At 34.3% G+C, this 27,335-nt stretch overlaps 1 protein-coding gene across 1 annotated transcript in view; it reads right to left on the reverse strand.

Moving 5' to 3' along the window:
• The window catches only part of COL21A1 (collagen type XXI alpha 1 chain), a 139,204-nt gene that overhangs the window by 32,051 nt on the left and 79,818 nt on the right, over positions 1-27,335 (reverse strand). Inside the window, exons 15-16 of the mRNA XM_044675352.1 lie at positions 7,434-7,478; positions 5,504-5,557 (exon numbers count right to left, since the gene is read on the reverse strand). Of these exons, the coding sequence (XP_044531287.1) occupies positions 5,504-5,557; positions 7,434-7,478 (99 nt within the window). The remainder of the gene's footprint in view (positions 1-5,503; positions 5,558-7,433; positions 7,479-27,335) is intronic.

The following is a 27,335-nucleotide window of genomic DNA, read 5'->3' on the forward strand; positions in this document are numbered from 1 at the left end:
AATTTGTTAATATATGCACTCAAGGATATAAATTTCCCCCTGAGTACTGCCTTGGCTGCATCCCACAGAGTTTGGTAGGATGTCTCACCATTGTCATTCTCTTCAATGAAATTGTTGATTGTTTCTATGATTTCTTCTTTGACTAATTGGTTTTGGATAGTCATATTGTTTAATTTCCAATGAGTTTTTGATTTGCCTGTCCAGGTGCCCTTACTAATTATTATTTTTATTGCATTATGACCTGAGGTTACATTTATTATATCTGTTCTTTTGCATTTGTTTGCAATGTTTCTATGCCCTATTACATGGTCAATCTTTATGAATGTACCATGTGCAGCTAAAAAGAAGGTGTATTCCTTTTTGTTCCTATTTATTTTTCTTCACATATCAATTAAATCTAATTTTTCTAGGACTTCATTCACCTCTCTTACCTCTTTCTTATTTATTTTTTGGTTTGATTTATCTAGATCTGAAAGAGGAATATTTAGATCTCCCACTATTATGGTTTTACTATCTATTTCCTTCTTGAGCTCTGCCAGTTTCTCCTTTATGAATTTGGATGGTATACCACTTGGTGCATACATATTGAGCACTGTTATTTCCTCATTGTTTATACTGCCTTTAATCAGGATGTAATGACCTTCCCTGTCTTTTTTAATCATATCTATTTTTACTCTGGCTTTGTCAGAAATCATAATAGCCACTCCTGCCTTCTTTTTCTCATTTGATGCCCAAAAGATTTTGCTCAAGCCCTTAACCTTAAACTTGTATATGTCTACCTGCCTCATATGTGTTTCTTGTAGACAACATATGGTAGGATTTTGGTTTCTGATCTACTCTGCTATTTGCTTCCATTTTATGAGCGAGTTCATCCCATTCACATTCAGAGTTACAATTATCAGTTGTGCATTCACTGACATTTTTGTATGCTCCCCTAGTCCCACTCCTTCTTCTTACACTATTTCCTTTTAAACCAGTGGTTTGCTATTAAGCCACTATCCCTTATCCTCTCCCTTGATTAACTTCCCTTTCTACCCCCTCCCTTATTTTTCCCTCTTTTTGTTTTTAAAGGCCTAATGAATTCCCTCCCCCTTCTTCTCCCCTCCCTTTTTTGACCTCTCCACTCCTCTGCTCCCCTTGGTTTATCCCTTCTGACTTTCTCAGTAGGGTTAGATAGAGTTTTTTATCCCGATGGATAATATAGCTATTCTTCCCTCTCCGGGTTGATTACACTGAGAGTAAGGTTTAAATATTACCTCTTAATGTTATCTTCCTCTCCTTCTGATAATAGTATTTGTCCCCTCCCCTTCCCATGCCCTCTTTGTGTGTAATAGAATATCCTATTATTCACTCAAGTTTCTCTTGGCGTCTCCTACTATTCACCCCCCTTTTTACCACCCCCCATATCATCGTAGACCATTTAGTATTCTGTCCTCTCCCTATGAATTTTTATTCTGATTGCTATAATAGTGAATACTATAATAGTGAATAGAGTTCACTACAGAGAATTATACATAGCATTTCTTCACATAGTAATACAGATAATTAGATCTTATTAAAGCCCTTAAAGAGTCAAATTTAAAAAATTATGAGTTTTCTTTCTTTCACCTCTGTTTCTTATTTACCTTTTCATGTTTCTCTTGATTTTTGTGGTTGGATATCAAACTTTCCATTTAGTCCTGGTCTTTTCTGTGCAAATAGTTGGAAATCTTCAATTTTGTTAAATGCCCATACTTTCCCCTGGAAGTATATAGTCAGTTTCTATGGGTAGTTGATCTGTGGTTGAAAGCCCAGCTCTCTTGCCTTTCTGAATATCATATTCCAAGCCTTGCGGTCTTTTAGCGTGGAGGCTGTCAGATCCTGTGTGATCCTGATTGGTGCTCCTTGATATTTGAATTGTCTCTTTCTGGCTTCTTGTAAGATTTTTTCTCTTACTTGAAAGCTCTTGAATTTGGCTATTATATTCCTGGGTGTTGTCCTTTCTGGGTATAGTGTAGAGGGTGATCTATGGATCCTTTCAATGTCTATATTGCCCTTTTGTTGTAGAACTTCAGGGCAATTTTGCTGAATAATTTCTTTAAGTATGGAGTCCAAATTTCTATTAATTTCTGTTTTTTCTGGAAGACCAATGATTCTCAAATTGTCTCTTCTAGACCAGTTTTCTTGGTCTGTCACTTTCTCATTGAGATATTTCATGTTTCCTTCTATTTTATCGGTCTTTTGACTTTGTTTTATTTGTTATTGTTGTCTTGAGAGATCATTAGCTTCTAATTGCTCAATTCTAGCCTTTAGGGACTGGTTTTCGGCTATAATCTTTTGGTTTTCAGCTATGATCTTTTGGTTTTCCTTTTCAATCTGGTCATTTCTGGTGTTCAATTTGCTTATCAGTTCATTTGATTTCTGAGCCTTACTTTCCAATTGCAAAAGTCTTCCTTTTAAACTGTTATTTTCTTGCCAGATCTCTTCCATCTTTCTCAACAGCTCAGATTTGAACTCTTCAATAGCTTGTGACCAGTTTTCATTGTTTTGGGAAGGTTTGGATATGATTACTTGTTTGTCCTCCTCTGTTGTCTGGATTTTCTCCATGTAAAAGTTGTCGAGTGTTCCAGAGTTCTTCTTGATAATCATTCTCTTCTGGGCTTCCCAATTTTGGTTTGCCATTGTTGTTAGCCCAGTGCCTTCTGCTCTTTATCCTCACACTTAGGGTCTGTCTGTACTCTCTAAGCTTCCGAGGTCTCAGGTCTCGTTGTTCTTGGGGTCGAGCCTCCTGGTCGTCCCTGGTCTGCCCCTCTCCCCGAGTCTCCTTCAACAGTCTCAGGGCGCTGCTTCCATAGCTGTGCTCCATTCTGCACAGGTTTCCCACTCGAGATCCAAGCCTGCGCTCAAGATCCTTGTCCGTGCCTAGGGCACTGCCTTCACCCGAGCAGATGCTCAGGAAAGTCTGTGCGCGTTCTTTAGCCTCGTGGGGTCCTAAGTCTTGCTGCTCTCAAGAACAAACCCTGGAGCTGCCAGTGACTTAATGGGTGCCCCAAACCTGCTTTAACTCTTGTGCACTGGCCTCTGAGCTGTACGTAGTGTGGGGGGTGGGGGAGGGGCTTCTTCCTCTTTCATTTTAGTGAGAGATGTTTCACCCCTTTATAGGGTGGAAATGCCCTGATTCCACGTACCTTCAATGCTGCGCCCTGCTGTGGGGTCCCTTCGTTTGTCTGGATTCGTTTTTATGTCCCGATGAGGAGTCCTGTATGCTTAGGTTAGGAGAGATCAAGCTGCTGCTCCTTACTCTGCCGCCATCTTAACCGGAACTTGACATATTCCATTTTAAAGTATTTTTCTCACAATATACCCCCCACCCAAAAATTGGGTTGACTTTTTTTGGGGAAATATATTGATATTCATTCATATATGAATTCCATCAAAAACTTCACACTTTCCAGAGAGTAGACCATCTGATGCCTTTTTAAGGCTTATGAAATTAATAAAAGTCATAAATTATACAATTCACAAATAAGCAGTTTTAGTGAGATTCTTATTTGCAGAGAAAAGAATTTAAAGGCTAAAATCAACAAGCATTTTTAGCAATAAGTTTAGGAATCTTTATGGAGGCTTATGTCCATGGCAGTTTTCATTAATTTCAGCAATACAATGAAAGTTGTGCTTCCAAAAGAAAATTAAAAAAAAAAATTTAGCATGGTACTAGAAGATCTGACCTAAACTCATTGTTCGTGATTGGCAAGCCAGGATTAGTTCTTTTTGAGCGTTCAGCCATGAATGCTGTTGAGTACTGATTCCTGTAATTAGCACAGTAATTAGCAAGGAGTAGGAAGTTCATAAATGTGAATTGATTAATTGATCCATTTATTTCAGGAAGTTCTTGTTTCCAATTTACCTATACAGATTGGGCTGAGAAGATTAAGTGCTACACTTTTATAGGCAGGGCTATGAACAGAGCATAAACACAGAATATTCAAGCTTCAAGGGATTTTGGAAGATAATTTTATTTAATCCCCTCATTTTACAGATTGTTGTCTTGGAATGTTTGAAAGGGGAAGTAGCTCAAGGCCACTGTTAGTGGTGAAGCTGGCACTAGAACAGTGATTCCCAAAGTGGGTGCCACTGCCCCCTGGTGGGTGCTGCAGCGATCCGGGGGGGGGGGGCAGTGATGGCCACAGGTGCATTTATCTTTCCTATTCATTGCTATTAAAATTTTAAAAAAATTTAATTTCTAGGGGGCTAAGCAATATTTTTTTTCTGGAAAGGGGGAGGCAGGCCAAAAAAGTTTGGGAACCATTGCACTAGAAGGATAGGGCTTCTAATTGTCAGTACAGTGGTCCATTCATCATACCTGCTTCCAAACAGCTGCCCTTTATTAAGTCTTTCTGGAAATGGGCATATTAGTTGTCCTAACAAAGCCTTCTGGGAATTGTAACATCATCATCATTTACTTGTTTCCTGTCCCTTTCTCACACCACTCCTCCCTCTACCATGCAACAATTCCACATAGTGGGTGGGTATGTTTATATTTTAAAAATTCAAGTTAATTAAAATTAATTTTGTCCTTTGGGATCATTGAAATGTCACTTTAGAATATCAAAACCAGGTCTGGGAATCACTGAAATTCTGTAATTGTGTCTTCTCATTGGCAGACAATTTCCTAATTCGTACACAGGCATATTTCATGATGTTAGAATATACTTTCCACCACTGAATAGCTAAAGGCTAAAGAGTCAAACCTCTGCAGGCAGTGGCAAACATACGATTCCAACAGAGCTCATTTACTAGTCAGTGGTTCAAAAATTTGTCATTTTATTATATTTTTTCTCTTATATTTCTTTCTCTTACTTTTATCTATTTAGAGGAAATTTCATCAGATTTCAAGTCATACATCCTTATGTTAAAACATGGCTGTGGTACTTATTAATGGCACAACTTGATCATAACTTCATCTCTTTGGGCCTTAGTTTGTTTGGTTAACAAAAATAAAGGATTGAACGGAATAATCTCTAGAGGGACCTTCTAGCTCTAAAACCTACAAGCTACTTATTCAAGGTATCCTAGAAGTTTTAGTGTCATTTTTAGCTTCATACTTAAAGTTACACATAGACTTTTGGGATACCTTGTCTATCATGATATCAAGAAAGTTCTAACGTATATAATAAATCTCAAAAGGTTAAGATTCATTCTAGGTCTTCTTGCTATGTCCATTGAGAAGATAGACTTAAGACTACATTGGGAGAATGGAGGTAGAGGTGTGGTGTAGTGAGGAAAACAGAGAAGGTACACTTTCTGAGTATCTGAGTCAGTTTTATATTTCTGAGTCAGTTCTATGTTAAATATGTCATAAAATGGCTGTATTTTGTCTCTATGCATAACAAAAATATTTTCTACAGCATTATGTTTTTAAAAATAATTATCTAAATAATATGCTTTCATCCTAAATTACCTATAGCTTTCATTGTTAAACAGTGTTCACAGCAATTACTTTTTAAAATTTATATCAACATACATTTAACCCAGGTGCTCCTTTCTTTCCTTGTGGTCCAGGAGGCCCAATTTCTCCCTAAAATTAAATGTAGAACAAATTTAAAACTTAAATGAACATAATTCTGAACTTTTCTTTTGGTGGATATCTTTCCCAGTAATTTATATTTTTTAATCCACTTAGCCTCAGGAAGGGGGGATAATAAAATGATGAAATGATGTTTGGACTTAGGTATCTTCCATTCACTTCCATTCTGGAAGAATTTCTTATTGCTTACCATTGAGGTAGGGAAAAATGGAGGGAAAGGAAGGAAAGAAAGGTGGTGGGGAGGGTCCCTTCTCCCCTGCCCCTTTGCAGTAGGGAAATTGACCAGGGTTCTTTGTAGGTAGGCTAGGGAGTAGATTAAATCAGGCTAGAGGGGGCAGCTAGGTAGCTCAGTGGATTGAGAGTCAGGCCCAGAGATGGGAGGTCCTGGGTTCAAATCTGCCCTCAGACACTTCCTTGCTTTGTGACCCTGGGCAAGTCACTTAACCCCCATTGCCTAGCCCTTACCACTTTTATGCCTTGCAACCAATTCACGGTATTGATTCCAAGACAGAAGGTAAGGGTTTAAAAATAAATAAATAAATAAAAATTTAAAAATATATAAATCAAGCTAGACCCCAGGGAAAGTTAGGTAGGTTTACTTAGGGTTAAGTAGGGAAAGTTTAGGAAAGCCAAGAGTTAGATCTCCTACAGCTAGGCAGGGAGTTAAACTTTCCACCTAGGTTAGGGGGAAAAAGGTACCAAAACCCATGCTTCTCTCCTCTTTTTTTCTCCCTCTGAAACCTCCCACAAAGGAAGTGGGAGGTGTCAGAGGAAGTTGCAATAGAGAGTCCTGGGAGATGGAGTCTCCTAGGGCTTAGGTCCACTTCAAAATGCACACTATCTAAAGAGTGGGAGGGAGGGAAAGAGAAAGTGGGAAGGAGATAAAAACTTCCAGACTCATTTTTTTTAATGAATGTTAAAAAATTGTTTTATATGTAATTAGGAGGAAATAAAATATTATTAAAAATTTAATGTTACCCATCTTACAAAAAAACCACAAAAAAGAAAAATAAAGGTTTTTTGTAAAAATGTATGCTTTGAAAAAATAAAAATAAAGAATTGGGAGGAGGGGGTTGCTAAGTCATCTTGATTGTAAACTGCCCCTCCAAATCCATTTCAGTAAAGACCAAGTAATCATATTTAAATTCATACCACTCTGTTTGGCCATTAAGCAACAGCAGTCCCCTTACTGCTGCTCTAGAGCCCTTATATCTTCTACCTTTTCAACCCCCATTGCCCACACCCCAATTTTGGAACATGATTTAATCAACTCTTTCATTGTTTCTTGAACTTCTTACAGTTGCACTCATTCTGCCTCAATTAGAATATAAGCCCCTTGAAAACACAGGACTGTCTTGTCTTTTGTATTTGTTGTCTCAACACTTAAAAGCATACTTGGTATATACTAAGTGCTTAATAAATGCCTTTTCATTCAGTGATTCAATGATTCATTTCTTTTAGTTTCTTATTGTAAAGAGTTGGGCAAAATGGGGAGGAGGGAATTTTAGAAAATGTAGGCAAGGGAAAATAAAGGTAAATTAGCATTCATTTTTTTTAATAAAAAGAATGAGGTGATAAAAATATTCTAGGAAAAGAGACAAATCAGGAGTGGGAAATCATTCATTAGGGTGGTAAGGATCTTTGGGAAAACACAAATAGACAAAGAACTATATTAAATATTATCTAGAAGTCTTTGAAATTAAGGTAAAAAATTAGCAATTATGTTAACAAAAATAGTTGACAAATAACTTATTTAATCTCATGAAATGCATATGTGTGTGCATAAAAATACACATATATTTCATAAATTTTACAAATATATTACTAAGTAGACAGACAAGATCTTTCAAATTTAATTAATACTCACCTTTTGTCCAATTAATCCTCTACTTCCAGGAAATCCAGGTATTCCCTAGGAAAAATAAAAGTAAATGCACCCTTTTCTAGGTAATATAGTTTTGTGGTGGGGGCAGCTTCATAAATAAAATTCCAATGGCAAAATTTCTACCTCATTTCATGATTTTTAAAATAAAAGTCTATTTTAAAAATTCAATTTTGCAAGAAAGTATATTATTAAAAATTAACACCACTTGGGGTCTAGCAATTATTTGTGAGTGGTAAAATGTGTTTAGCAATCAAAATGAAAGCTAGATGAAAAAAAGAAATTTGTACTAAATCGTCTCAGTTCTTCATTTAGGTTCATTGAGACTTCCAGATCATATCAGCAGCAAAGTGAAGAATTAAACATCTCTGATTCTTCCAACTTCTCAGACCTCTCCAAAACAAATTTTACATAACCAAAGACAGAGCAACTTCAACTGTCTTCCTGGTCTAGGACAACCAGGGTCCAAAAGAAGAATAAAAAAAAATTATAAAACCATGAAATATTTTTCCCACTATCCCATAAGGATAGAGTAATACTATCAAACGAATTATAAATTCAAAGAAACTTTTGAAGGCATGTAAGTAAAAGGGGAAAGATTTGTAGTATTTAATTATAAAATGAAGAGCATATTAAATTTTCATTAAAAAATTCAGTACAATAGGTTAAAATTAATATTTTCTTTTAAGGAAAAGTTCTCTTTGTTCATAAAACAGGATATTTTGATGGGTTGTAAGACAAAAAAGATTATTCTCTCATTGTATTCTTTACTCTTTCTAGAAACCAATTAATGATTTGATATCCAACAGCCACTATATAAAACTAAGAAATATTTCAAGTTCCCAAAACTTCATTAAAACCATTTTGCAGAGGAATATTAAATTTCAAAATCAAATCAATTCAGTGTGAACTAAACTCAATCATAAAGTTGTCTATTAGAAATTCTAGTTAAAACAGATGCAACATGGAAATAGTAAAAAATTGTGTAATTTCACACAACCAAACAATTGACAAAGATGACGAAAGATGAGAATAGTTAATGTTGGGAAACTTGTGGAAATACAAGCAAGCAGGCAGAGATCATCAGTAGGGTTATCAATCAGCTTCATCATTGTAGAGAATTTTTTATTAATTAAGAATTATGTATTAATTAAAAAGTTCATTAGGAAATAGAGTAAGTACCATAAGTTATTGATAGATGCAGAAGAAATTATAAGCTAGTTTTCTTTTAAAAATCTGAATAGAATGTTAGATGGACTTATGAGTAAGAGAGAATTTTTCCAGAGTGCTTTGGGAGACAGTTACCCAAAGGACTTTGCATTCTGTGGACTAACCCTGTCCCAAAAGGAGGTCCAAAGAACTTTGAGATATAAAAAATCTCAATGTTTTCACATTAAATATTTATCTACAAGGTCTGATAAGTGAAGGAGATTGTTGGTGAAACATTTGTGCAAGCCCAACAGGTTTGCTTGGTGAGTGGAGAAGGTTGTGGAGATTCAAGTTGTTTGTACATCTATACAGCAGAGAAGTAATTTATTTCTCTTGTGTATAATTTATATAGGATAGATAGATTAAAGTTTTGGGGATTTAGATAGAATAAGAAGAGTGGGTAGCCTCAACTCTGTTGTGGGGAAGAAGATCCCTGTGGATCAGATTTGGGTGGTTGGAGCAAGAAAATTTAGTTTAGGGACTTATATATGATAAGAATTTCTTTTCCACTAGTTTCTTTTACTATCCCTTTCCTTAGTTTTTTAAATTTTTTTAACCATAATAAAAAATGTTTTTATAAAACTGGCTGAGCCAGAATTCTTAGGCTGATCTGAGAAGCCATTTTCTCAAGCAGTCAGATCCAACAGCCTGTCCACAGAGGACATAATTATCAGAATTACCATTCTATACCAATAATTAATAAGGGTTAAGAAACCTTTATAACACCATGGACACTCCATCTTCAAATGGGGCATTTCCCCATCTCTGGAGTTTTCTCCCTTTTCATTTTGACTGCTGATTTTCTGGCCTTCTCCAAGTCCTAATCAAAAGATCTCCTTAAAATTGAGGAGATGTCCATCAGGTGTGGAATTTGGTTTATGATGGTGATAGAAAACTATTGTCCTATAAGAAACAATGAGCAGGATGATTTCAGAAAAAGTTAGAAAAACGTATGGACAATTTGGGAGGATTAAGATGAAGGATGCTAGCCACCTGCAGAGAAAGAACTATTTGAGTCAGAAAAAAACAGATCAAAGCATACTTTTTTTTCTTTGGGGGTTTTGGTTTCATGAATATTCTCTCACAACAATGATCAATATAAAAATGTGTTTTGCATGATAACCTATGTATAACCCAGAAAAATAAAAAAATGAAGTTCAAAATACATTCTTCTATATAAAACCTTTCCTAGATCCTGCTTAATTCTTTATCCTTTCCTCTGTTAGTTGTTTCCATCTTACTTTTAATTATAGTTTTCATGCTGTGTCCCTAATTAAATTATAACCTTATTGAGAGCAATGATTATCTTGTCTTTCTTTTTCTTTAGCATTTAGCACAATGGCTACTATACAGCAGACACTTAATAAATCCTTTCTGCTTGACTGACAATTTGGTAGTATGTGAAGAAAGAGACTAAAAAAGGCACATCCTTTCATCCATATATTCTATTGTTGGGCATAAACCCAATATGTCAAAGATAGAAAGGTTTAATGTACACTAAAATATTCACAACATCATTTTTTTGTTTGCCAAATAAAAAGCCTATTGATGGAAGAATGGCTAAATTTGAATATATGAAATTGATAAAAATTTTCATGCTCAGTGAAGGATATGAAGAAAAAGGAAGATGGGGAAGACTAGTGTAAATTGATATAAAATGAAATTACCAAATTCAGGAAAACAAGATACAGAATGAGGACAACCATATAAATGATAAACTATAAAAAGCACAATTAAAAACAGTTATTATAATGATAATGCTAAAACCTAAAAGAACTATGAATATAAACCTCCTTCTTTTCTTTGCAGGGAAGGGGGACACTACAGATATGGAACACTGCATATGCTATTAAAGTTGATTTATGTGTTGGTAGTTTTGTAAAACTGATTTTGTTATTGTTAGCTCTTTGGAGTAGGGATGTGTGGAGATTTACTAGGAAATGAAGAGATGCCAAAAATAAATTTAAAATTATCAAGTAACTATTGTCTTTCAGCTTTTATTGATTTACAGAAGTTTGATTTATATCATTTTTTGTTCCACCACTGTTTTTACAGAAATTTGTGACATCAATTTCACATTACTCATTTGAAAATGAATCTTATTTATCCAAATAAGAAATCATTCCTTACAAGAGTTTTCCAAATTGTTTACAATTTAATTTTCAGTTTGGATAGATTTATGTTTAAGTAACTGAAAATTTTAGAAGAACTTTTGTCTTTCTCTTCTGTGTTTCATTTTATGCTCAGTGAAAAGAATGTTTATTGTGGAAGAGCAATATTTGTGTGAAGAGTAACTGACCTTACTGCCAACCTATAGTTTCTTTTAGAGTCTACTTTATCACAGTAATCCCTAGGCAGGGATTACAAAATTTATTCAAAGGACAGTATGACACAGGGAAAGGGCATTGTCTCTGTTCCATCTTCCCCATGCAACTTCAAGTAAGTTATTTCAACTTTCCTGGACTCAATTGCCTCATCTGTAAAACAAAGGAGCTAAACCTGATGGCCTCTGAGGTCCAATTCAGCTCTAAATTCATGATCTAGTAAATTTAGTCACGAAAGAATCCCCTTCTCTTCTAAATCACATAATATGCATTTAAGTTGGAGATCCTTGCATTTGCTAGGTATTTGATAAAAACATGTTGAAATAAACAAAATGAAAGAATCATGAAAAGATTAATACTTCAGTTCTTGTCACTGAACAAAAACCTTACATGGAGAATGTTTTTACATTCCAATATAACCAATGTATCTATGAGCTTATCAATCGTTTATCCAGTGATTCAACCAGAAATTCGTCCATGACTTCTTTTATATGATTCTTCTAATGTTTGTATTAATTCTCTATAGGGAGGACATTGGGACATTTTGTGGCTACCAAACACTCATTAAGACTGAGAGTCCATTTAATTTTTGTCACATTACTAGCTCAACTTCTCATCCAAGATAGTTCAGACAATTGGTCAGAAGAAATCAGAGGCAGCTACATAGTTCAGTGAGTAGACAGCCAGACCTAGAGATGGGAGGTTCTTGGTTCAAATCTGGCCTCAGATACTTCTTAGCTGTCTTACTTCCTAGCTGTGTCACTTAACCCAATTGCCTAGTTCTCCTTGCTCTTCTGTTTTGGAACCAATATTTAGTATTGATTCTAAACCTGAAGGTAAAAGTTAAAATTTAAAAAAAAAAAGAAATTATATGAAGCTATTTATACTCATTTTAAACAATTAAGGCTGAATTCACTTTTCATTGTCACTGTCCTTCCTAAAAAGTGGTACTGATAATGGAACTAATTGTCTCACAATAGAGTAGTAAGTTTAATTTTAATTCTTTGTTATGGATATTATATTTGGAGAAAAATTATCTGTGACCAGAAAAATGAAATTATGAAGATTTTCTAATTAGTTTGCAGATGTTTCGATCATTTTGTTTTGACTACCTCTTCGCACTTTCCTTTCCCCAATCTTTCAAAGATATCCCAGTACCCACTTATTGGCTTCCAGTGCCCATAGTTTCCCAATGAAATGAGTATTATCTGTGATAATTCAATTTTTAAAAATGCACGATTACTTTTAAATATTAAAACTAGACTTTTGCATTTCAACATATAAATTTTGTTCAGAAAATTTATGTAGATTCTCCCTACAGGCGTTGTTTTACAAAAAAGAAATACCATGCATGCTTACTAATTTTAGAGGTTTTATAATTATAATTAGAAATATATATGAATATATACCAATACACTACATCTAAAGGTTTGTGCTTTACTTTCTCTCAATTTGGACTAATGGAATGGCAGACCACTATGAAAGGAATAATAGGCCTCTTGTGGTTAGTTCAGTAAAAAGAGAAGTAACTTCCAAAAATAGTAGTTTCCAGACATAAAGGAAAGCAAAGTACAAGTATTTGCAATAAATCTTTAATAAGGAAATTACTAGGCTTATTGCTCCAATATTTACTCTAGATTAGTCCAGTTAAAGAAAAGGAAAAGGGGGTTATAATGATGGAGAAGATCTAAAAAAAGACACATAGAATTAATGCATAGCTTTTTCTGTGGTCTAAGAAGTTTGGTCCACATGAAAATTAATCTAGAATTTTCTTATGTAAAATAATTTAAATAAAAAAGTAATTCACTAGCAATTTTTCATACTAGTGAAATTTCTTTATATTGAAGACATCATTATTATGATACTGAAAATACTGGAAGCTTTGATAAAGACTGTATAAGAAGAAAAAATATATGTCTAGTTATGGAGTAAGGCATTTTTGCATACATCTTAAGATTATTTTTAGAAGTGTAAGAATGGTCTAGTTGAAGGAAGAATTATTTTCCAGTAAGAAATTTTTAGCACATTAAAATTTTTCATAGTCACCTGAGAGGCAGTGTGGGAAAAGGATAGGGCTGGGAATTGGTAGAGATGACTCCTTTCTTTAAATCTCTAATTTATATGATGGTGGATTACATACAGATGGTCAAATGAAAGAGTGTAACTCAATATTGTCTAAGCTTTCAAAATGATGTCAATTCCAACATGGCTTTCTTCTGTGTGTATTTAGCCTAGCTGCTTTTCTCATCTTCATCATTATTAGTGACAAGCCTAGTTTCTCATATACATTGGGATAGAAGATGTTAGATTCCAAATGTAGTGGCTTCACTGTCACTAATGATGAAAATAGAGAAACACAGGATAATCTGTCCTATTTTTCAACTATTTAAAAGTTCACTTTAGACATATCAAGAATGTACATGTGACTAAAAATTACAGTATTAACTTTCCTTTAAGAGACAAACTATATATTTCATAAAGATCCCAAACAATAGTAATAGAAAAATAAAAATTCCCATCTATACCTTGCCAAACTCTGTTCACTCCACACCTGCCAGTTCCAAAGAAACAAATGGTTCTTTCAACCTCTTTCCTCATATGGGGATACACACACACAGACACACACACACACACACACGCGCGCGCGCACACACACACAATCCTCTCCTATGAAATTTAGGTCAAGATTCTAAATGTTTTGCCTATTATTCGACAAAAGTCTTTAACTATCCATGAAATAAATGTAGGCTAGCATTCAAATAGCAGTATTACAAAGTATTCATTCCTGGTTCCCTAGTGTATGACTCACTCGTATGACCTTTATAGACTGAATTCTGCCTCAATGTTTATGTCTGCATAACTTACTAGTGCACAGAATACGACTCATACTTTGCTCACATTCTTGCTGTTGGACAAAGCCCAAATTATTTCTTTAGAAATCAATGCTGTACTTTAATAATATCTTTATAGAAGCTCTAAGAGTTTGCATTTCATTAAGTGGAATGAATTGTCTCTGTGACTTGACTCAAGTACATGGCAATATTTCCTGGGGTATTAGATGTTTCTGAAAACATAAAATAATGAGATGATTTTCCTCAAATCAGATAGAGATATAAGAACATGACTGACTAGAATTCAAATAGTTAAACATTCTCATAAATTAGCTATCAAATTTTCAAAAAAAATGAAAACAATGTATGTGGGGGGAAATTCCTATCTTAATATTAATCAATGTTGTTCCCATATACGATTGCCTAGAATTTTATTACTTTTCCCAATGGATTTGTTTCTGAAAACATGAGGATTAGCCAAATAATTTTAAATGCAATTACACTTTAAATAATCAAGATGATCTTACTAGTTTATGGAGCCTTGTTGTAAATGCTTTTTTAAAAAGCAAATGAAGTCATCTCTGAATTTATTTGGAAGAAATCTAGGGTTTTTATACACTGGGTTAATCTAAAGTTAAGTATGCTTATATATGTTAAAGGAACCAATATGAGAGATGGTAAAAATTTTTCTTTAAAATGACTTAATGATGGACTTCCACTTATATCCAGCTATTAGTCTCAATTCTATTCAATCATGTTCATCAAATCATGAATCAAGTCAAAGGGAAATTCCCTCTTAATACTGGTATCACAAGGAATGCCACTATCATGTTGGATGTATCTCAGCAAAGAGCTTATAGAAAGCTATGGATGGCGTATTTTGCATTTCTGGAGGGATTATCCAAACTGATGATATCACAAAGACATTGGAATATTAGGTTATTATGCTTAGTACCCACACCCAAAGAAATACATTTAGTCTATGTTATTTTCTCCCTTAGCTTCTAGAGATCACTACTCTGGATGTGCTTTAAAAACTCCCCCTTCAATCATGTACAGAATTTTTTCCACCTTTTTGAAAATAAGGATATTTGCCAATTTCCAGTTGCATGGCATTTCTTCCATTCTATACCATTTCACAAATATCTAAAACATTAGTTTAATTTTAATAATCACATTAATAATTATAATTATAATCACATTAAAAATATGGTATTCAAATTGTCCAGGTTGTATAATTTGAATTTATTGTGGGCAATTTCTCTTTTCTTCTCTCTTCTCTTGGTTTTAAATTCCATCATATCCACTTTTGTCTTTCTCTCCCACTACGAATATGCATCCTCTTTTTTCTAAAAAAAGGCTAATTTTTATCATATTTCTCTTATTTTGCAGATGACAACTGTATGTCAGAGCAAATTAAAATGCTTCTGTCCACCTTTTCAAAGTCATCCATGCAGTAAAGCAGGACTACATTTTTGCTCTCATGCATTTTATTTTTTATTTTTTCAAAACCTTTACCTTCATCTAAAAAATTGTTATTAAGTGTCAGTTCCAAGGCAGAAGAGTAGTAAGGGCTAAGCAATTGTTATTAAGTTACTTGCCTAGGATCACAGAGCTAGGAAGTGTCTGAGGTCAAATATGAAAGCAGGACCTCCTATCTCCAGCCCTGACTCTCTCCACTGAGCCATTTAGCTGCCTTCACTTCCATGTTTTTAGCATGATGTTTTCGGTGATGTTGTCAAACACCTAAGACAAAAACAACATCAAGGTCAGCTACTGCACTGACAGTAAGTTATTTAGCTTAGAAAGGCTATTAGCAAAGACTAAAGTGGAGGGAGAGTTGGTGCATGTTTTATTCTTGGATGGTTGTGCACTCAGTGTTTTCCTGAGACTAAGATGCAACAGAGTATGGATCAATTCTCCACCACTTGTGCTAATTTTGGCCTGATAATTAACACCAAACAAAACAAAGGTTCTCAACCAATTAGCATGACACCATTCATACATGGAACCTTTGATTACAGAAATGGAGAAATTTTCCATGCTGTGTATAAGTTCCCTTACCTTGGCAGTATACTTTCCAAAGATGTACAGAGCAATGTGAGGTTGATACACGCATTGCCAGAGTAAGATCCATGTTTGGAAAGCTCCAAAGGAAAGTGTGAGAGAGAGGAGATATTAGGCTGCCTATCAAACTAAGGGTCTACAGAACCATTGTCCTGGATTTGCCATTGTATGCCTGTGAACCTTGGACAGTCTACCAGTGCCATGCCAGGAACTTGAAACACTTTCATTTGAATTATCTTTGGAAGATTCTGAAGATTATCTGGCAAGATAAGAGACTAGAAACTGTGTTCCTTTCTCAAACCAACTGCCAAGCATTCAAAATCTACAGCATAGAGTTAGGCTGGCCAAATTTTTCAAATTCCAAATGTATGTTTGCCTAAAGACTGTTTTAAGGGAGAACTCACATAATCTAAGCACTCTTACAAAGGTCGGAAGATACAAGGACACTCAAGATCTCTCTGAAGAACTTTGCAATTTATTGTATGACATGGGAGACATTGGCACAGGACCATGCAGCATGTAAATCAAAGAAGGCACTGTGCTCAATGAGTAAAGCAGAATTGCAGCAGTTCAAAAGAAATACAACATGTACAATTTTTAGAGACATCTCTATCCCAAATGTTCTGACTTGTGGTAGAGCCTCCTAAACTTGCACTTGTCTGATCTGCCACAACCAGACACAGTGTATGTTAACCCCAGCATTGTGGTGTCATTTTGGTATTCAAGAGTACAAAGGACAATGACCATCTACTAAAATAACCCATCGACCTAATTTCTCCATTCTCTACAATGCAGACTGAAAATGCTATAATTAATCTGCTACAATTAATGAAATTTGCTTTCTCTCCTCATAAATTTTGTTACCCCTACCGATTTTCCATTACCTTACAACCAAATATTTTCCTTTCTTCTCTAACTCCCTGTCTTTTTTTAAGTTCTTCTCAATATTCACTTTCTCCCATAAGCCTTCAATAATTAAAACAAACAGATATGAATATTCCATTTACTTGGTTACTGGCTATATACACATATATTTTATGTGATATATTTTACACATTTCTATGTTGTCTTGTATACTTCATTTATGTGGATTTTTTTAAATCTCCCTAAGCTAAATTATAAATTTCTTGAGTATAGAGATCACTTCATGTGTTTCTCATATTACATGGTATAGTGTTCTACGTACAGTGAATGCTCAATAAATACTGCCCACTGATTATATATGTGTATACATGTATATACAAATACCCTTGGGTATATTTGTTCTGGATCTGTGTTGTCACTAGTGTAGGTAACGATTGGGAATTCCACTCTACTGATGCCAAATGGGTCCTGTTCTGCAATTTACAATCATAGAGAGTTGCCTAGTGTACTGATAGGGTATGTGTCTTGCCCTAGGTCACACAGCCAAAATGTTTAAGGGGCAGACCAGAGAATTCTGATGCCAAGCCCAGTTCTCGCTCCACTCTACTATGCTAACTGTCTCTCACCTAATATATTTTAATCAAATAAATAACTGATATGATTTTAAAATTCTTTTAGAAGAGACACCACAGTATACTATGGCCCCTCATTCCATATCTTAACTACCTTTATGGGTGATGTAGTCAGCAAGCTTTATATGGGAATGATTCTTTTTTTTTTCCAATGAAAATCAATCCAAGTGTATACATTGACACATTGTCAACAAAGTTGTCCTTCATCCTACCATACCTTTGCTAAATTGTTTGAAATCATTTCTCATATGGTTTATTTCACTATCCATTAAACAACTTGGCATTTTTTAAAAATTCTGAGCCTTTGCAACTTCCTGAAATAGCGTGCGGTACAATACAATAACACAACAAAGCAAGTATTTATTAAGCACTTATTTTATGTAATACCTGTGTCAGGTACTAGCAAATTCACAAGGTTTAGGTGAAATAAGGCCCTTCCTCTCACTCTGATAACTCTACAAAAGATCTGACAACCATTAAAACCTCTAGTTCTCTTTTATTTTTTCATTCCTATTAAACTTCCTTCCTAGTGATTTTCAGGGAAGAGAAATATCCACCTCCCAACCACACTTACTCATATGGCTCCTAAGAAATTGTTAATTTAAATGGTATGTATACAGTGTATCCAATCCTTTCTTTAAAACAGATTTTCTATTTGCTTTTTTGCTATAATACCAAAAGTACTCTTAATCTTGCCAAAAGCTTTCTAAACCCACAATATTGTAGATGACAAAAATAAAGAGCGATGTTAAACAGTCAAACTCTTACTTAACTAAAACAAGGCCTGTCTACTTCAAGCTCCAATTTAGCAGTCAAATTTTTCACAAAAGCTTTGCCACATTTAGAATTTTATCGGTCACCTAAGGTACTAAGAGAAAAGTTTCTGGCCCTTAGGCACAATTATCTGTGGTAGGAAGGCCCCAGAATATAGATCTTTCTGACTTAAAAAAGTCCCTCTATCCATAGGCTTCATTTGAAGTAATCCTTTCAGATCAAACTTTTAGTTTTCCCCATACAAGTAGAAACTCCTTTATAATAAGCAGAATAAACATGAACTATTTAGATTTCCATCTGCTACTATTTCATTTTCTGTTACAGTCAAATTAGCAATTTGTTCAAAATAAGAAAGATTCCAAATTGTGAATGTCCCTACAAACATGAAATCACAGTTCCAGACAATGTGCAGATGTCAAACACAATGAAATCAGGCATTTTAGGAATGAAATGTAATTTCATACTTTAAAAATCATTTAAAACCAGAAAACAATTTGCACTGGAAAAGGACTTGATATTGGTATTTGTTGAGAATTCAAAGTTCTTGATTAAGAAAGCATATTTGTTTTTCTATGAGTGAAGGATATAAAATTGCATTCCTAAATAGCTACTCACATATGGGAGTAAAGTCAAATAAACTTCCAATATGTGAGACTGACAATAGCAGATAGGAGTTATTCATATGGTCCTTTCAAAGCAGTGAAAACATTTACAGAATTCCAATGGAGGAAACCATATCTGTTCAGCTAAATAAGACATAAATCAATCATTCCAGATTTCTTAGGCCATGATATATAATCTGAACAGTGGTGATAATAACCAGACTTCACTTTTTTCTTTAGTCATTTCAATATTTAACAATAATTCTTTGACTATGAAAAGAAAAACAAAGAGGAAGTGGAATTCTAAATCGGTATATTTGCAAGTTCAACCCTGCTTTTTGCAGGTTTGTAAAAACTATATTAACATATTCAACTTGAACCTTTTTTGACACCAAGCAATTCAATGTTATAGGTAAAGAATGTCAACTAGGTTTTTGGGGAATCCTGAATTTGCCCCTGTCCCATGAGATTCACCTCATGGGAAGTGCCTGTCTCACCCATTTCAAACTGAACAATAGACCTTAAAGTACTTAATGGTCCCAGTTCTGGTGGGACTAGCAGACCAAATCAAATGTTAAATAACCTTTTTGCCCTAGTAGTTTCTCCTCTTGTATCAAAGTCCTCTCCCAGGGAGCCCAGCTCTTGGCTGGACCTTTCCCTTTTGTGTCCATCATAAAGCATCAGCCTCTTCCTTTGTCTTGGACTTCTCATTTCCTTGTAGCCATGGTAATGCCAATCAATCATACTTCCCTGTCCTTAGTTCCCCAAATGGTAGATAAGTTCCCCAAGTTCTATTGTTCTTTGGAGAATCTTCTAGCATATTATCCTCCCAGAGATACTATCCCCAGAGCCCCAGGGTTCCGACTCTGTTTAGTATTTGGCACTTGGCTCTGTGTAGTGGCCAATTATTATATGACCTCTCTCTTTCCTTAATAAAGACTTGGTTTTTATGACTACACTAGGAGTTCTGTGTTCTTCCAAGTTGACAAGAATTATTTGTGAATTTTTCAGTTTCTTTATGATGCTGTCTATTGAGTGTATCATGTCACATTGCTATTCCACTGATAATTGAATTAAGTTATCTCTTTTGCTGCAACTTTACACGAATCTTGCATAATGCTAACAAAGGCATGGGGACCATATTTTTGGAGGAGTATATTTAAGTCAGCATTTTGCTGTTATCAACAAAAATATTCTGAGGTAGTCTGTATTTTTTTCACCTTTAATTCAACTGTAAGACTTTTAAAATATGTTCTGTTGTAGAATATCATTTTAAAAAGCTTGCCTTTTTCATTCCTATATTTTCATCAAAGAAGCCCTTAATGCATATACAAATTCTGATGATTCTTTAAAGATATGTAGAATAGCCAGCAGAGCCAGTATTTACAGATTATCAAGAAGTATATTCTTTTAGAGAAGACTTATGTAGACCTGTGGATTGAACAATCTGATGGACATAGAACTTGGATGGGCAGACTCAAACAATAATTGTTGACGGCTCAGCTTTAACCTGGCAGGTCTCTAGTGGAGTTCTTTCAGGATATATACTCGGTTCTTCATTGTTTAACATTTTATCAAAAAATTGGATTAAGATATAGAAGCTATGGGGTCAATGAGTGGGAGAATAGCTAACATCATGAATAACAGGGTCAGGATCCAAAAAGTTCTTAACATGCTAAAGCATCAGGCTGAATATAAGAAGATGAAAATCGGTAGGAGTAGAGTTGATTTTGCACTTGGATACAAAAATCATTTTCACAAGTATAACAAGTGAGCAGCATAGATAGATTTCAATTCTTCTTTAAAAGTATCTTTGAATTTTAGGGGCCTTGGGCATCGTCTCATTATCATGATGTAACAATCAAAAAAGCGAATGGGAGGTTGGGTTGCATTAAGAAGTGTATAACTTCCAAGAATCAAGATGTGATAGTCTATATGCTGGCATTGTCAGACCTACTCTGGAGTATCATGCTCAGTTCTGTGTACCTTGGCTTAAGAAGAATATTGATAAAATAGAAAATGTTCACAGAGAAAGGTGATCAAGAAGGAGACGGGCAATGAATACTGAAAATATATAAAAGGAACTGGGCTTATTCAACCTAAAGAAAAGATTTGGTGGAGTCGTAATAGCTGACTCCAAGCTCTTGGAAGAACAGGCATGTTGAGGAGTGATTAGACTAGTCCTTTTTGGCCTGAAAGGGCTTAAGCCAAGAGCAATTGGTAAAAATTAAAAATGGCTGGATGAGTTAGACTAAATAGCCTCTGTTCTTTACAATTCTCAAATTCTATGATTCTGTGATGTTTTCTTCATCATTAAAAAACAACAACAAACATCATGATTTTTCCTCAAAGAATTTGATAAACTTTCCTTTCCAAATATCTTGAAAATAAATCCCTTGGTGTGATGTCCTTAGAATTGAGTAGCCTAAAGCATGGACCTCCTTGGTATGTGTGCATTGTCTGCTCCAGCTGTTCCTCCCAACTTTGTTTACTTAATTGTCATTTATTTTTTCAAACAGCACTGTGATTTTAGGACCCAAATGTGGTGGCTCCATATCCATGGTGAGGAAAATAATTTGTTACAGAAATTTCAACAAATCTTTTCCATTTTTTGCCGGCCTGTTCTTCCAGTTTTAACATTAAATGTTCTTTGGAAAGGCTGGCTTAATGGTGTCTCTTGTCAAGGTTTTTATAAACTGTTTTTCCCCTCCACTATTCCTCATTGCTTTATAGAAGTAATACTGCTCACGAACTTATAGTGTTCTCCTCTATGAGATTTTTTGATGTTTTTTGTTCTATATCAGTTATTTCCTGATATACATACCAGTCCTCCACACTGAACCATCTTTCCTTTGCTACGAAGTTAAGCAAAATCAAATAAGAAAGCTTCCATATCTGATATTGTTTATAGTCCCTCATCTCTCTAAGAGAAAGAATGTGAGCTTATCTTCAATCTTCTAAAAAAAAGATTGTTCATTCCAATTGATTGGCATTCTGCTGCCTTTGAGTATTGTTTACATTTGCATTATATTATTATATGTGTATATACATATATAAATATATATGGGTATATAAAATATGCAGAGGTTTTTTTGGTTCTGTTTTCTTTGCCCTATACCACTTCATATGAGTAATTATATCTTCTCAATCATTCAAAATGTTCAAATTAATTGTTTAAATTGTTCTTGGGGTACAATAATATTTCCTTATAATATATAAAATTTGTTCAGCTGTAATTCAAACAATGGACACTGAATTTGCTTCAGTTTCCTCATCTGTCAAATAAGCTAGAGAAGCAAATGGCAAACCATTCCAGTATCTTTCCCCAAAAAATCCCAAATTGAGTCATGAAGAGCCAGATACTAGTGAAAAACGACTCAATGACAATAAATCTATATATGTGTATATGTACACATATATACATGTGTAATGATAAACACATGTGTATATTTATGTATGCATATGTGTATATATAAATATATATCTTAAGGACATGGTAGAGATAGCCAGTGCTCTTGGATGAGGACAAAATAAAATAAGGAGATTCAATTGGATTGCACTTGAAAAACTGTTCTGTTTTTCACCAACCAAAGCATCTTCCTAAGACAAAAATCCATATTTTTAATACAAATAGTATTCCAGCTCCATTATACAGGTGAGAAACATTGAACACTCTAATCTCCCAGAATTAATAATTGAGTGGCAATAGGCAGAAACAAAGAATGTATAAATAGGTTATAGTACATTATCAACAATAATCATTCACAAGAAGTGGTATTAAAATATAACACGGGAGATATAAGCCTACAAATATGCAGACCAGGTACCAAGCTATAAGTAACGCAAAGGAACTTAGAGGAAGTTTCCCAGCAGGTTCGTAGGACATCCTATTTAGGATGAGATATAAGTATATAAGACTTGAACAGAACAGCAAGGTAAAGAAGAGAAGTTGTCATCAATGTCACTTGAGACGGTAGCTCCATTAAAAAAATCTTAGAATCACTAATGGATCTAAGTAATTTCAGAAGTTATATCATTAACAAATACTAGGAAAGAATCAGAGTCATAATTATAGGACTGCAAGTTTTATCAACCAACATTCAGAGATTATGGATAAGAATTTTGGACAAAAGGCGATATAAATTTAATCTATAAGTTCCATTTATAAATAAAATGGAACACCCTATTCCAAGGTAAATACAAAATGGGTAAATTTAGGGAATAAAATCATGAATAAATTAGAATATAGAATAGTATACCTGTCAGAACTGTAGGAAAGGAAGGAATTTAAAGCCAAGCAAGAGATATAGAACATTACAAAATGTAGAAATGAAAGATTTAGGTTACATCAAATTAAAAAGGTTTTGCACAAACAAAACCAATGTAACCAAAATTAGAAGGAAAGCAACACATTGGGGAAAAAATCTTTATAACAAAAAACTCTAACAAAGGTTTAATTACTCAAATATATAAGAAGACAAATCAATTGTACAAAAAAATCAAGCCATTCCCCAAATGATAAACTTTGGGAGAACATTTTTATAACAAAACTCTCTGGCAAAGGTTTAATTTCCCAGATATATAAGGAACTAAGTCAAATTTACAAAAAATCAAGCTATTCCCCAATCAACAAATTCATGGTCAAAAACAAAAAAATGGTCAAGAGATATGAATAGGCAGTTCTCAGATGAAGAAATCAAAACTATTAATAATCACGTGAAAAGTGTTCTAAATCACTCCTGATTAGAAAAATGCAAATAAAAATAACTCTCAGGTACTACCTCACACCTAGCAGACCAGTCAATATGGCAGAAAAGGAAAATGATAAATGTTGGAATGGATATTGCAAAATTGGGACACTAATACAGTGCTGGTAGAATTGTGAATTAATCTGCAATTTGGAATTATGCCCAAAGGGCTTTAAAAGATTATCTGTCCTTTGATCCAGCTACTATTAGAAGATGCAGCTATAGCATTCTTTGCACCTAAAGTAGGATTAAGAAAAAGTTTTATTTATTTGCAAAAAAAGGGGAAACAATTTCTAATTTTAAAAAAGATAAGTATATTTAGGAGTCCTCACTTACAAACTAGGTTTTTTGTCCCAAATCAATGACTAAGTGACCAAGTAAAGCCACCAAATTACTAGAGAGTAGACGTGGGTGGTCAAAAATTAGGGAGCTGCCACACACAATCAATATCTACCTTCCTAGTAATTACATCCATGTCTTCCTCCTGTATAAAAACAACATATGGCAAACTGACAGAACGAAAGAAAAGACTATTAGGAAAAAGCATTGACTTCACCCCTGGAGCAAAGCATGATTAAAACTGGGAGACCTAAATACTCTCTCTAAGCAGCTAACATTACACCATAAAGACAGGCATAAACTTGTGGCTCAATAGGAATTTTTAAAAGCTTTAGGAAACGAATGAAACAAACATAGTAGTGGGATCCAAGAACCAATGTCCTAAGCATGTTACACTTCTTCCCTAAGGGGAGAGATGACAATGAATAGTTTGGACTAAAAGAAAAACACTACAACAAATATTTGAAGAACAAAAAAGCAAATGAAAGATTTAACTATAAAGTCTTCACTTACCTATACAGATGGCGAGTCTTTTGTGTGCTTCTTCTTTATCCACAAAGACCTAGTCATTGTGACTGGTGCCAAGGATGATGAAATCCCTGAACTATCTAATGAATTGTGGCAGAATATAAAATTTGCTTGAAAGAAATTCATGGAGTACCAATGGGAGCTGCAGTAACTAAGTCATGTAAAGGATTCTCGTTATAATGGACAATGTTGGGTTGTAAGCTGTGTTGGTAAAAGATATACACTCCCTAAAAAACTCAAAGATCTTCTAAGTATCAAAGCATGAGACATTTAAGTTATTAGATAATAGATTAGAAAGGTGTCACTAGCTATAACAAAGTATGGGAGTAAACTAACACAAATGTGAATAAGACCATCATCATTTTCATTTGCCTTAATTATAATAGTTATAATGATAAATACTTAGAATCTTTCTAGCAATTTGGGGAATTAAAATGTAATATGAGGGGCCCTATTAAGACAGTGCCTCACACATATTAAGTACCTGAGTGTTTGCTTAATAAATGCTCATTCTATCTATCTATCTATCTATCTATCTGTCTGTCTGTCTGTCTGTCTGTCTGTCTGTCTGTCTGTCTATCTGGCTGAATACAAAAATCTTATGTCAATGCTTGGCTATAGCCTGGAAGAAATTGAGGATTCAAAAAGCATGGCAGTCTGAAAGTGAAAGGTAGAGACTTGGTGACAGTCTGTGTCCACTGTTGGAATAAAAATGGTTATGAATAGGCTCATTATCAGAAGGCTGCCACCAGGTAATTGATTTCTTGGCCATGGCAACTCATGAAAAGCAGTCAATCACCAAACATTTATTAAATACCTGAAATGTTCCAGGCACTATGCTAGATATTAAGGAGACAAAGAGAATGAAACAATTCCTACTCTGGAGGAATTTGCTTTCTAAAATCATCTCTTAAGAAAGTGAGAGAAAGAAAGAGGAGAGGAAAGAGACAGACAGCACTTTCTTTTAATTGCTTACAATGTGCCAGGCACTCTGCTATGCAATGAAAATGCAAATACAAGCAAAAAGAGAGACTGACCTGTGCTTTTAAGAAACTTATATTCTTTTTTTAAACCTTTTTCTTCTATCTTAGGATCAATATAAATATCAGTTCCAAGGCCAAAGAGTGCTAAAGGCTAGGAAATTGGGGTTTGATGACTTGCCCAGGGTCACATATAGGAAGTGCTTTGAGATAAGATTTGAACCCAGGTCCTCCTGACTCTAGACCTGGCACTCTATCCACTGAGACTCCTAATTGTCCCAAGAAGCTTACAATCTAATAAGTGAAAACAGCACATAAAAGGGAGCTAAAAAAGTAGGGGTGGAATGGGGAAGTTATCCCTGAGATATGGAGTGGTAGTAAGCTATGTTGGCAGAGTATATACCCAAACTAGTAAACTCAGATAACTTCTAAGTAGTGAAGCATGAGACATTTAAATTATTAGATAATAAAGAATTCCATGGCTGAGGGAGCTAGAAACATGGGGAATAAGGGACTCTTGTAAGCAATAGTCTTTGAAAGTGTAATTCATCATTTAGAATGGTTCATAGCTGTGTATCTGTGTGGAGGACTTACTAGAGGAAAATCCTGATTTCTGAAAAATGAACCTTACTGTTAGGGTCCTATTGATGCCCACTTTTTCACCCTTGTTTCTTATTATTTCTTGAAATACATAATTTCTGTATTATTTATATATATATACACATACATATATACATATAAACAATTACCTGTACATATATACATATATATATATATATATATATATATATACACCTTCCTTCATTGATTAGGTCAAATTAAGACCTAAGTTAATTCCTAAACAAGGAACATGGATAAAAATAACCAGTTTTAACTTTTTGGTCCATTGCAATAATTCTAATGTCATAAATTAGACAGCTAAAACTATGTGGATGGTAGTCAAGTAAAAAAATGATTTTGTTATTTTAAAGTAAGTTAGTTTAATCATTGAATAATTTCCTGGTCTTCTGACCAATTACCATCTCAAACTCATAACCAAATATAGCTGCATTTGGAATCAGAATAATAATATTTAAACACAATGCAGTGATTGTTCTCAATATGAGCTGCAGAAGTTTTAACCTTTGTAGCTCTGCCAGAATAATCAGGCTGCCATCAACTGTATTTAATAAGCTTAAATGTCTTTTTTCAGAGCTTCTGCCTTTCCAGCATAAGCACTATAAAATTTTTGGCTGCCAAATCATAAAGCAAATGTGGTTCCCATGTACATTTTAATGTGGTCAAATCATTCATTATAAATACTTAGCACCATCATTCACATGAAACAGAGGAAGTTCTTCATTTAATTCATGACATAAATCAGATATAATCTAGTTATTTTTAGTCTTTGAGGTTTTTAGAAATGATTAAAAAACCCATCTTATTTAGAAATAGTATACAAAGAGATGGATTTGTATATCAGCAATATAGATTTTATATTCTGAATTATTGCTTCATTTGGTAACATTATAACATCATAAATCTAAAGCCAAACCTTAGAGGTCAACTGGTCCAAATCCCTCAGTATATATCTTAGGAAACTGAGGCTTAGGCAGGTTAAGTCACAAGAGTAGCAAAAGTGATTCATTATCAATATCAAAAAAGATATTCATTGGAGGGGAACTAAGCTAACATTCAGTTCCTTTCGCTCTTACAGGAAATTCAGTAGATATTTGTGGACTAGACAGGGTACTTAAGCAGCATTTATGTTTCTTTGGAGAAATGTGTTCTAACCTTCAAACAGCTCACAAACATATTCTGAAACACAACCCACCAGTAAGTTAAGGAGTACATACATAAATACACATGTGCAAATGTGTATATATAACATCTTTGTATAAGTCCATATATGCATGTGTAATATATATATGTATATATATATTATAAATATCTAAATGGGTATGTGTTTGTGTGTATCTACAGAGAAACGAGAGAGAGAGAGAGAGAGAG

Source organism: Gracilinanus agilis, chromosome 4 (genome assembly GCF_016433145.1).
Source record: "Gracilinanus agilis isolate LMUSP501 chromosome 4, AgileGrace, whole genome shotgun sequence".
In the NCBI taxonomy this organism is placed as follows: Eukaryota; Metazoa; Chordata; class Mammalia; order Didelphimorphia; family Didelphidae; genus Gracilinanus; species Gracilinanus agilis.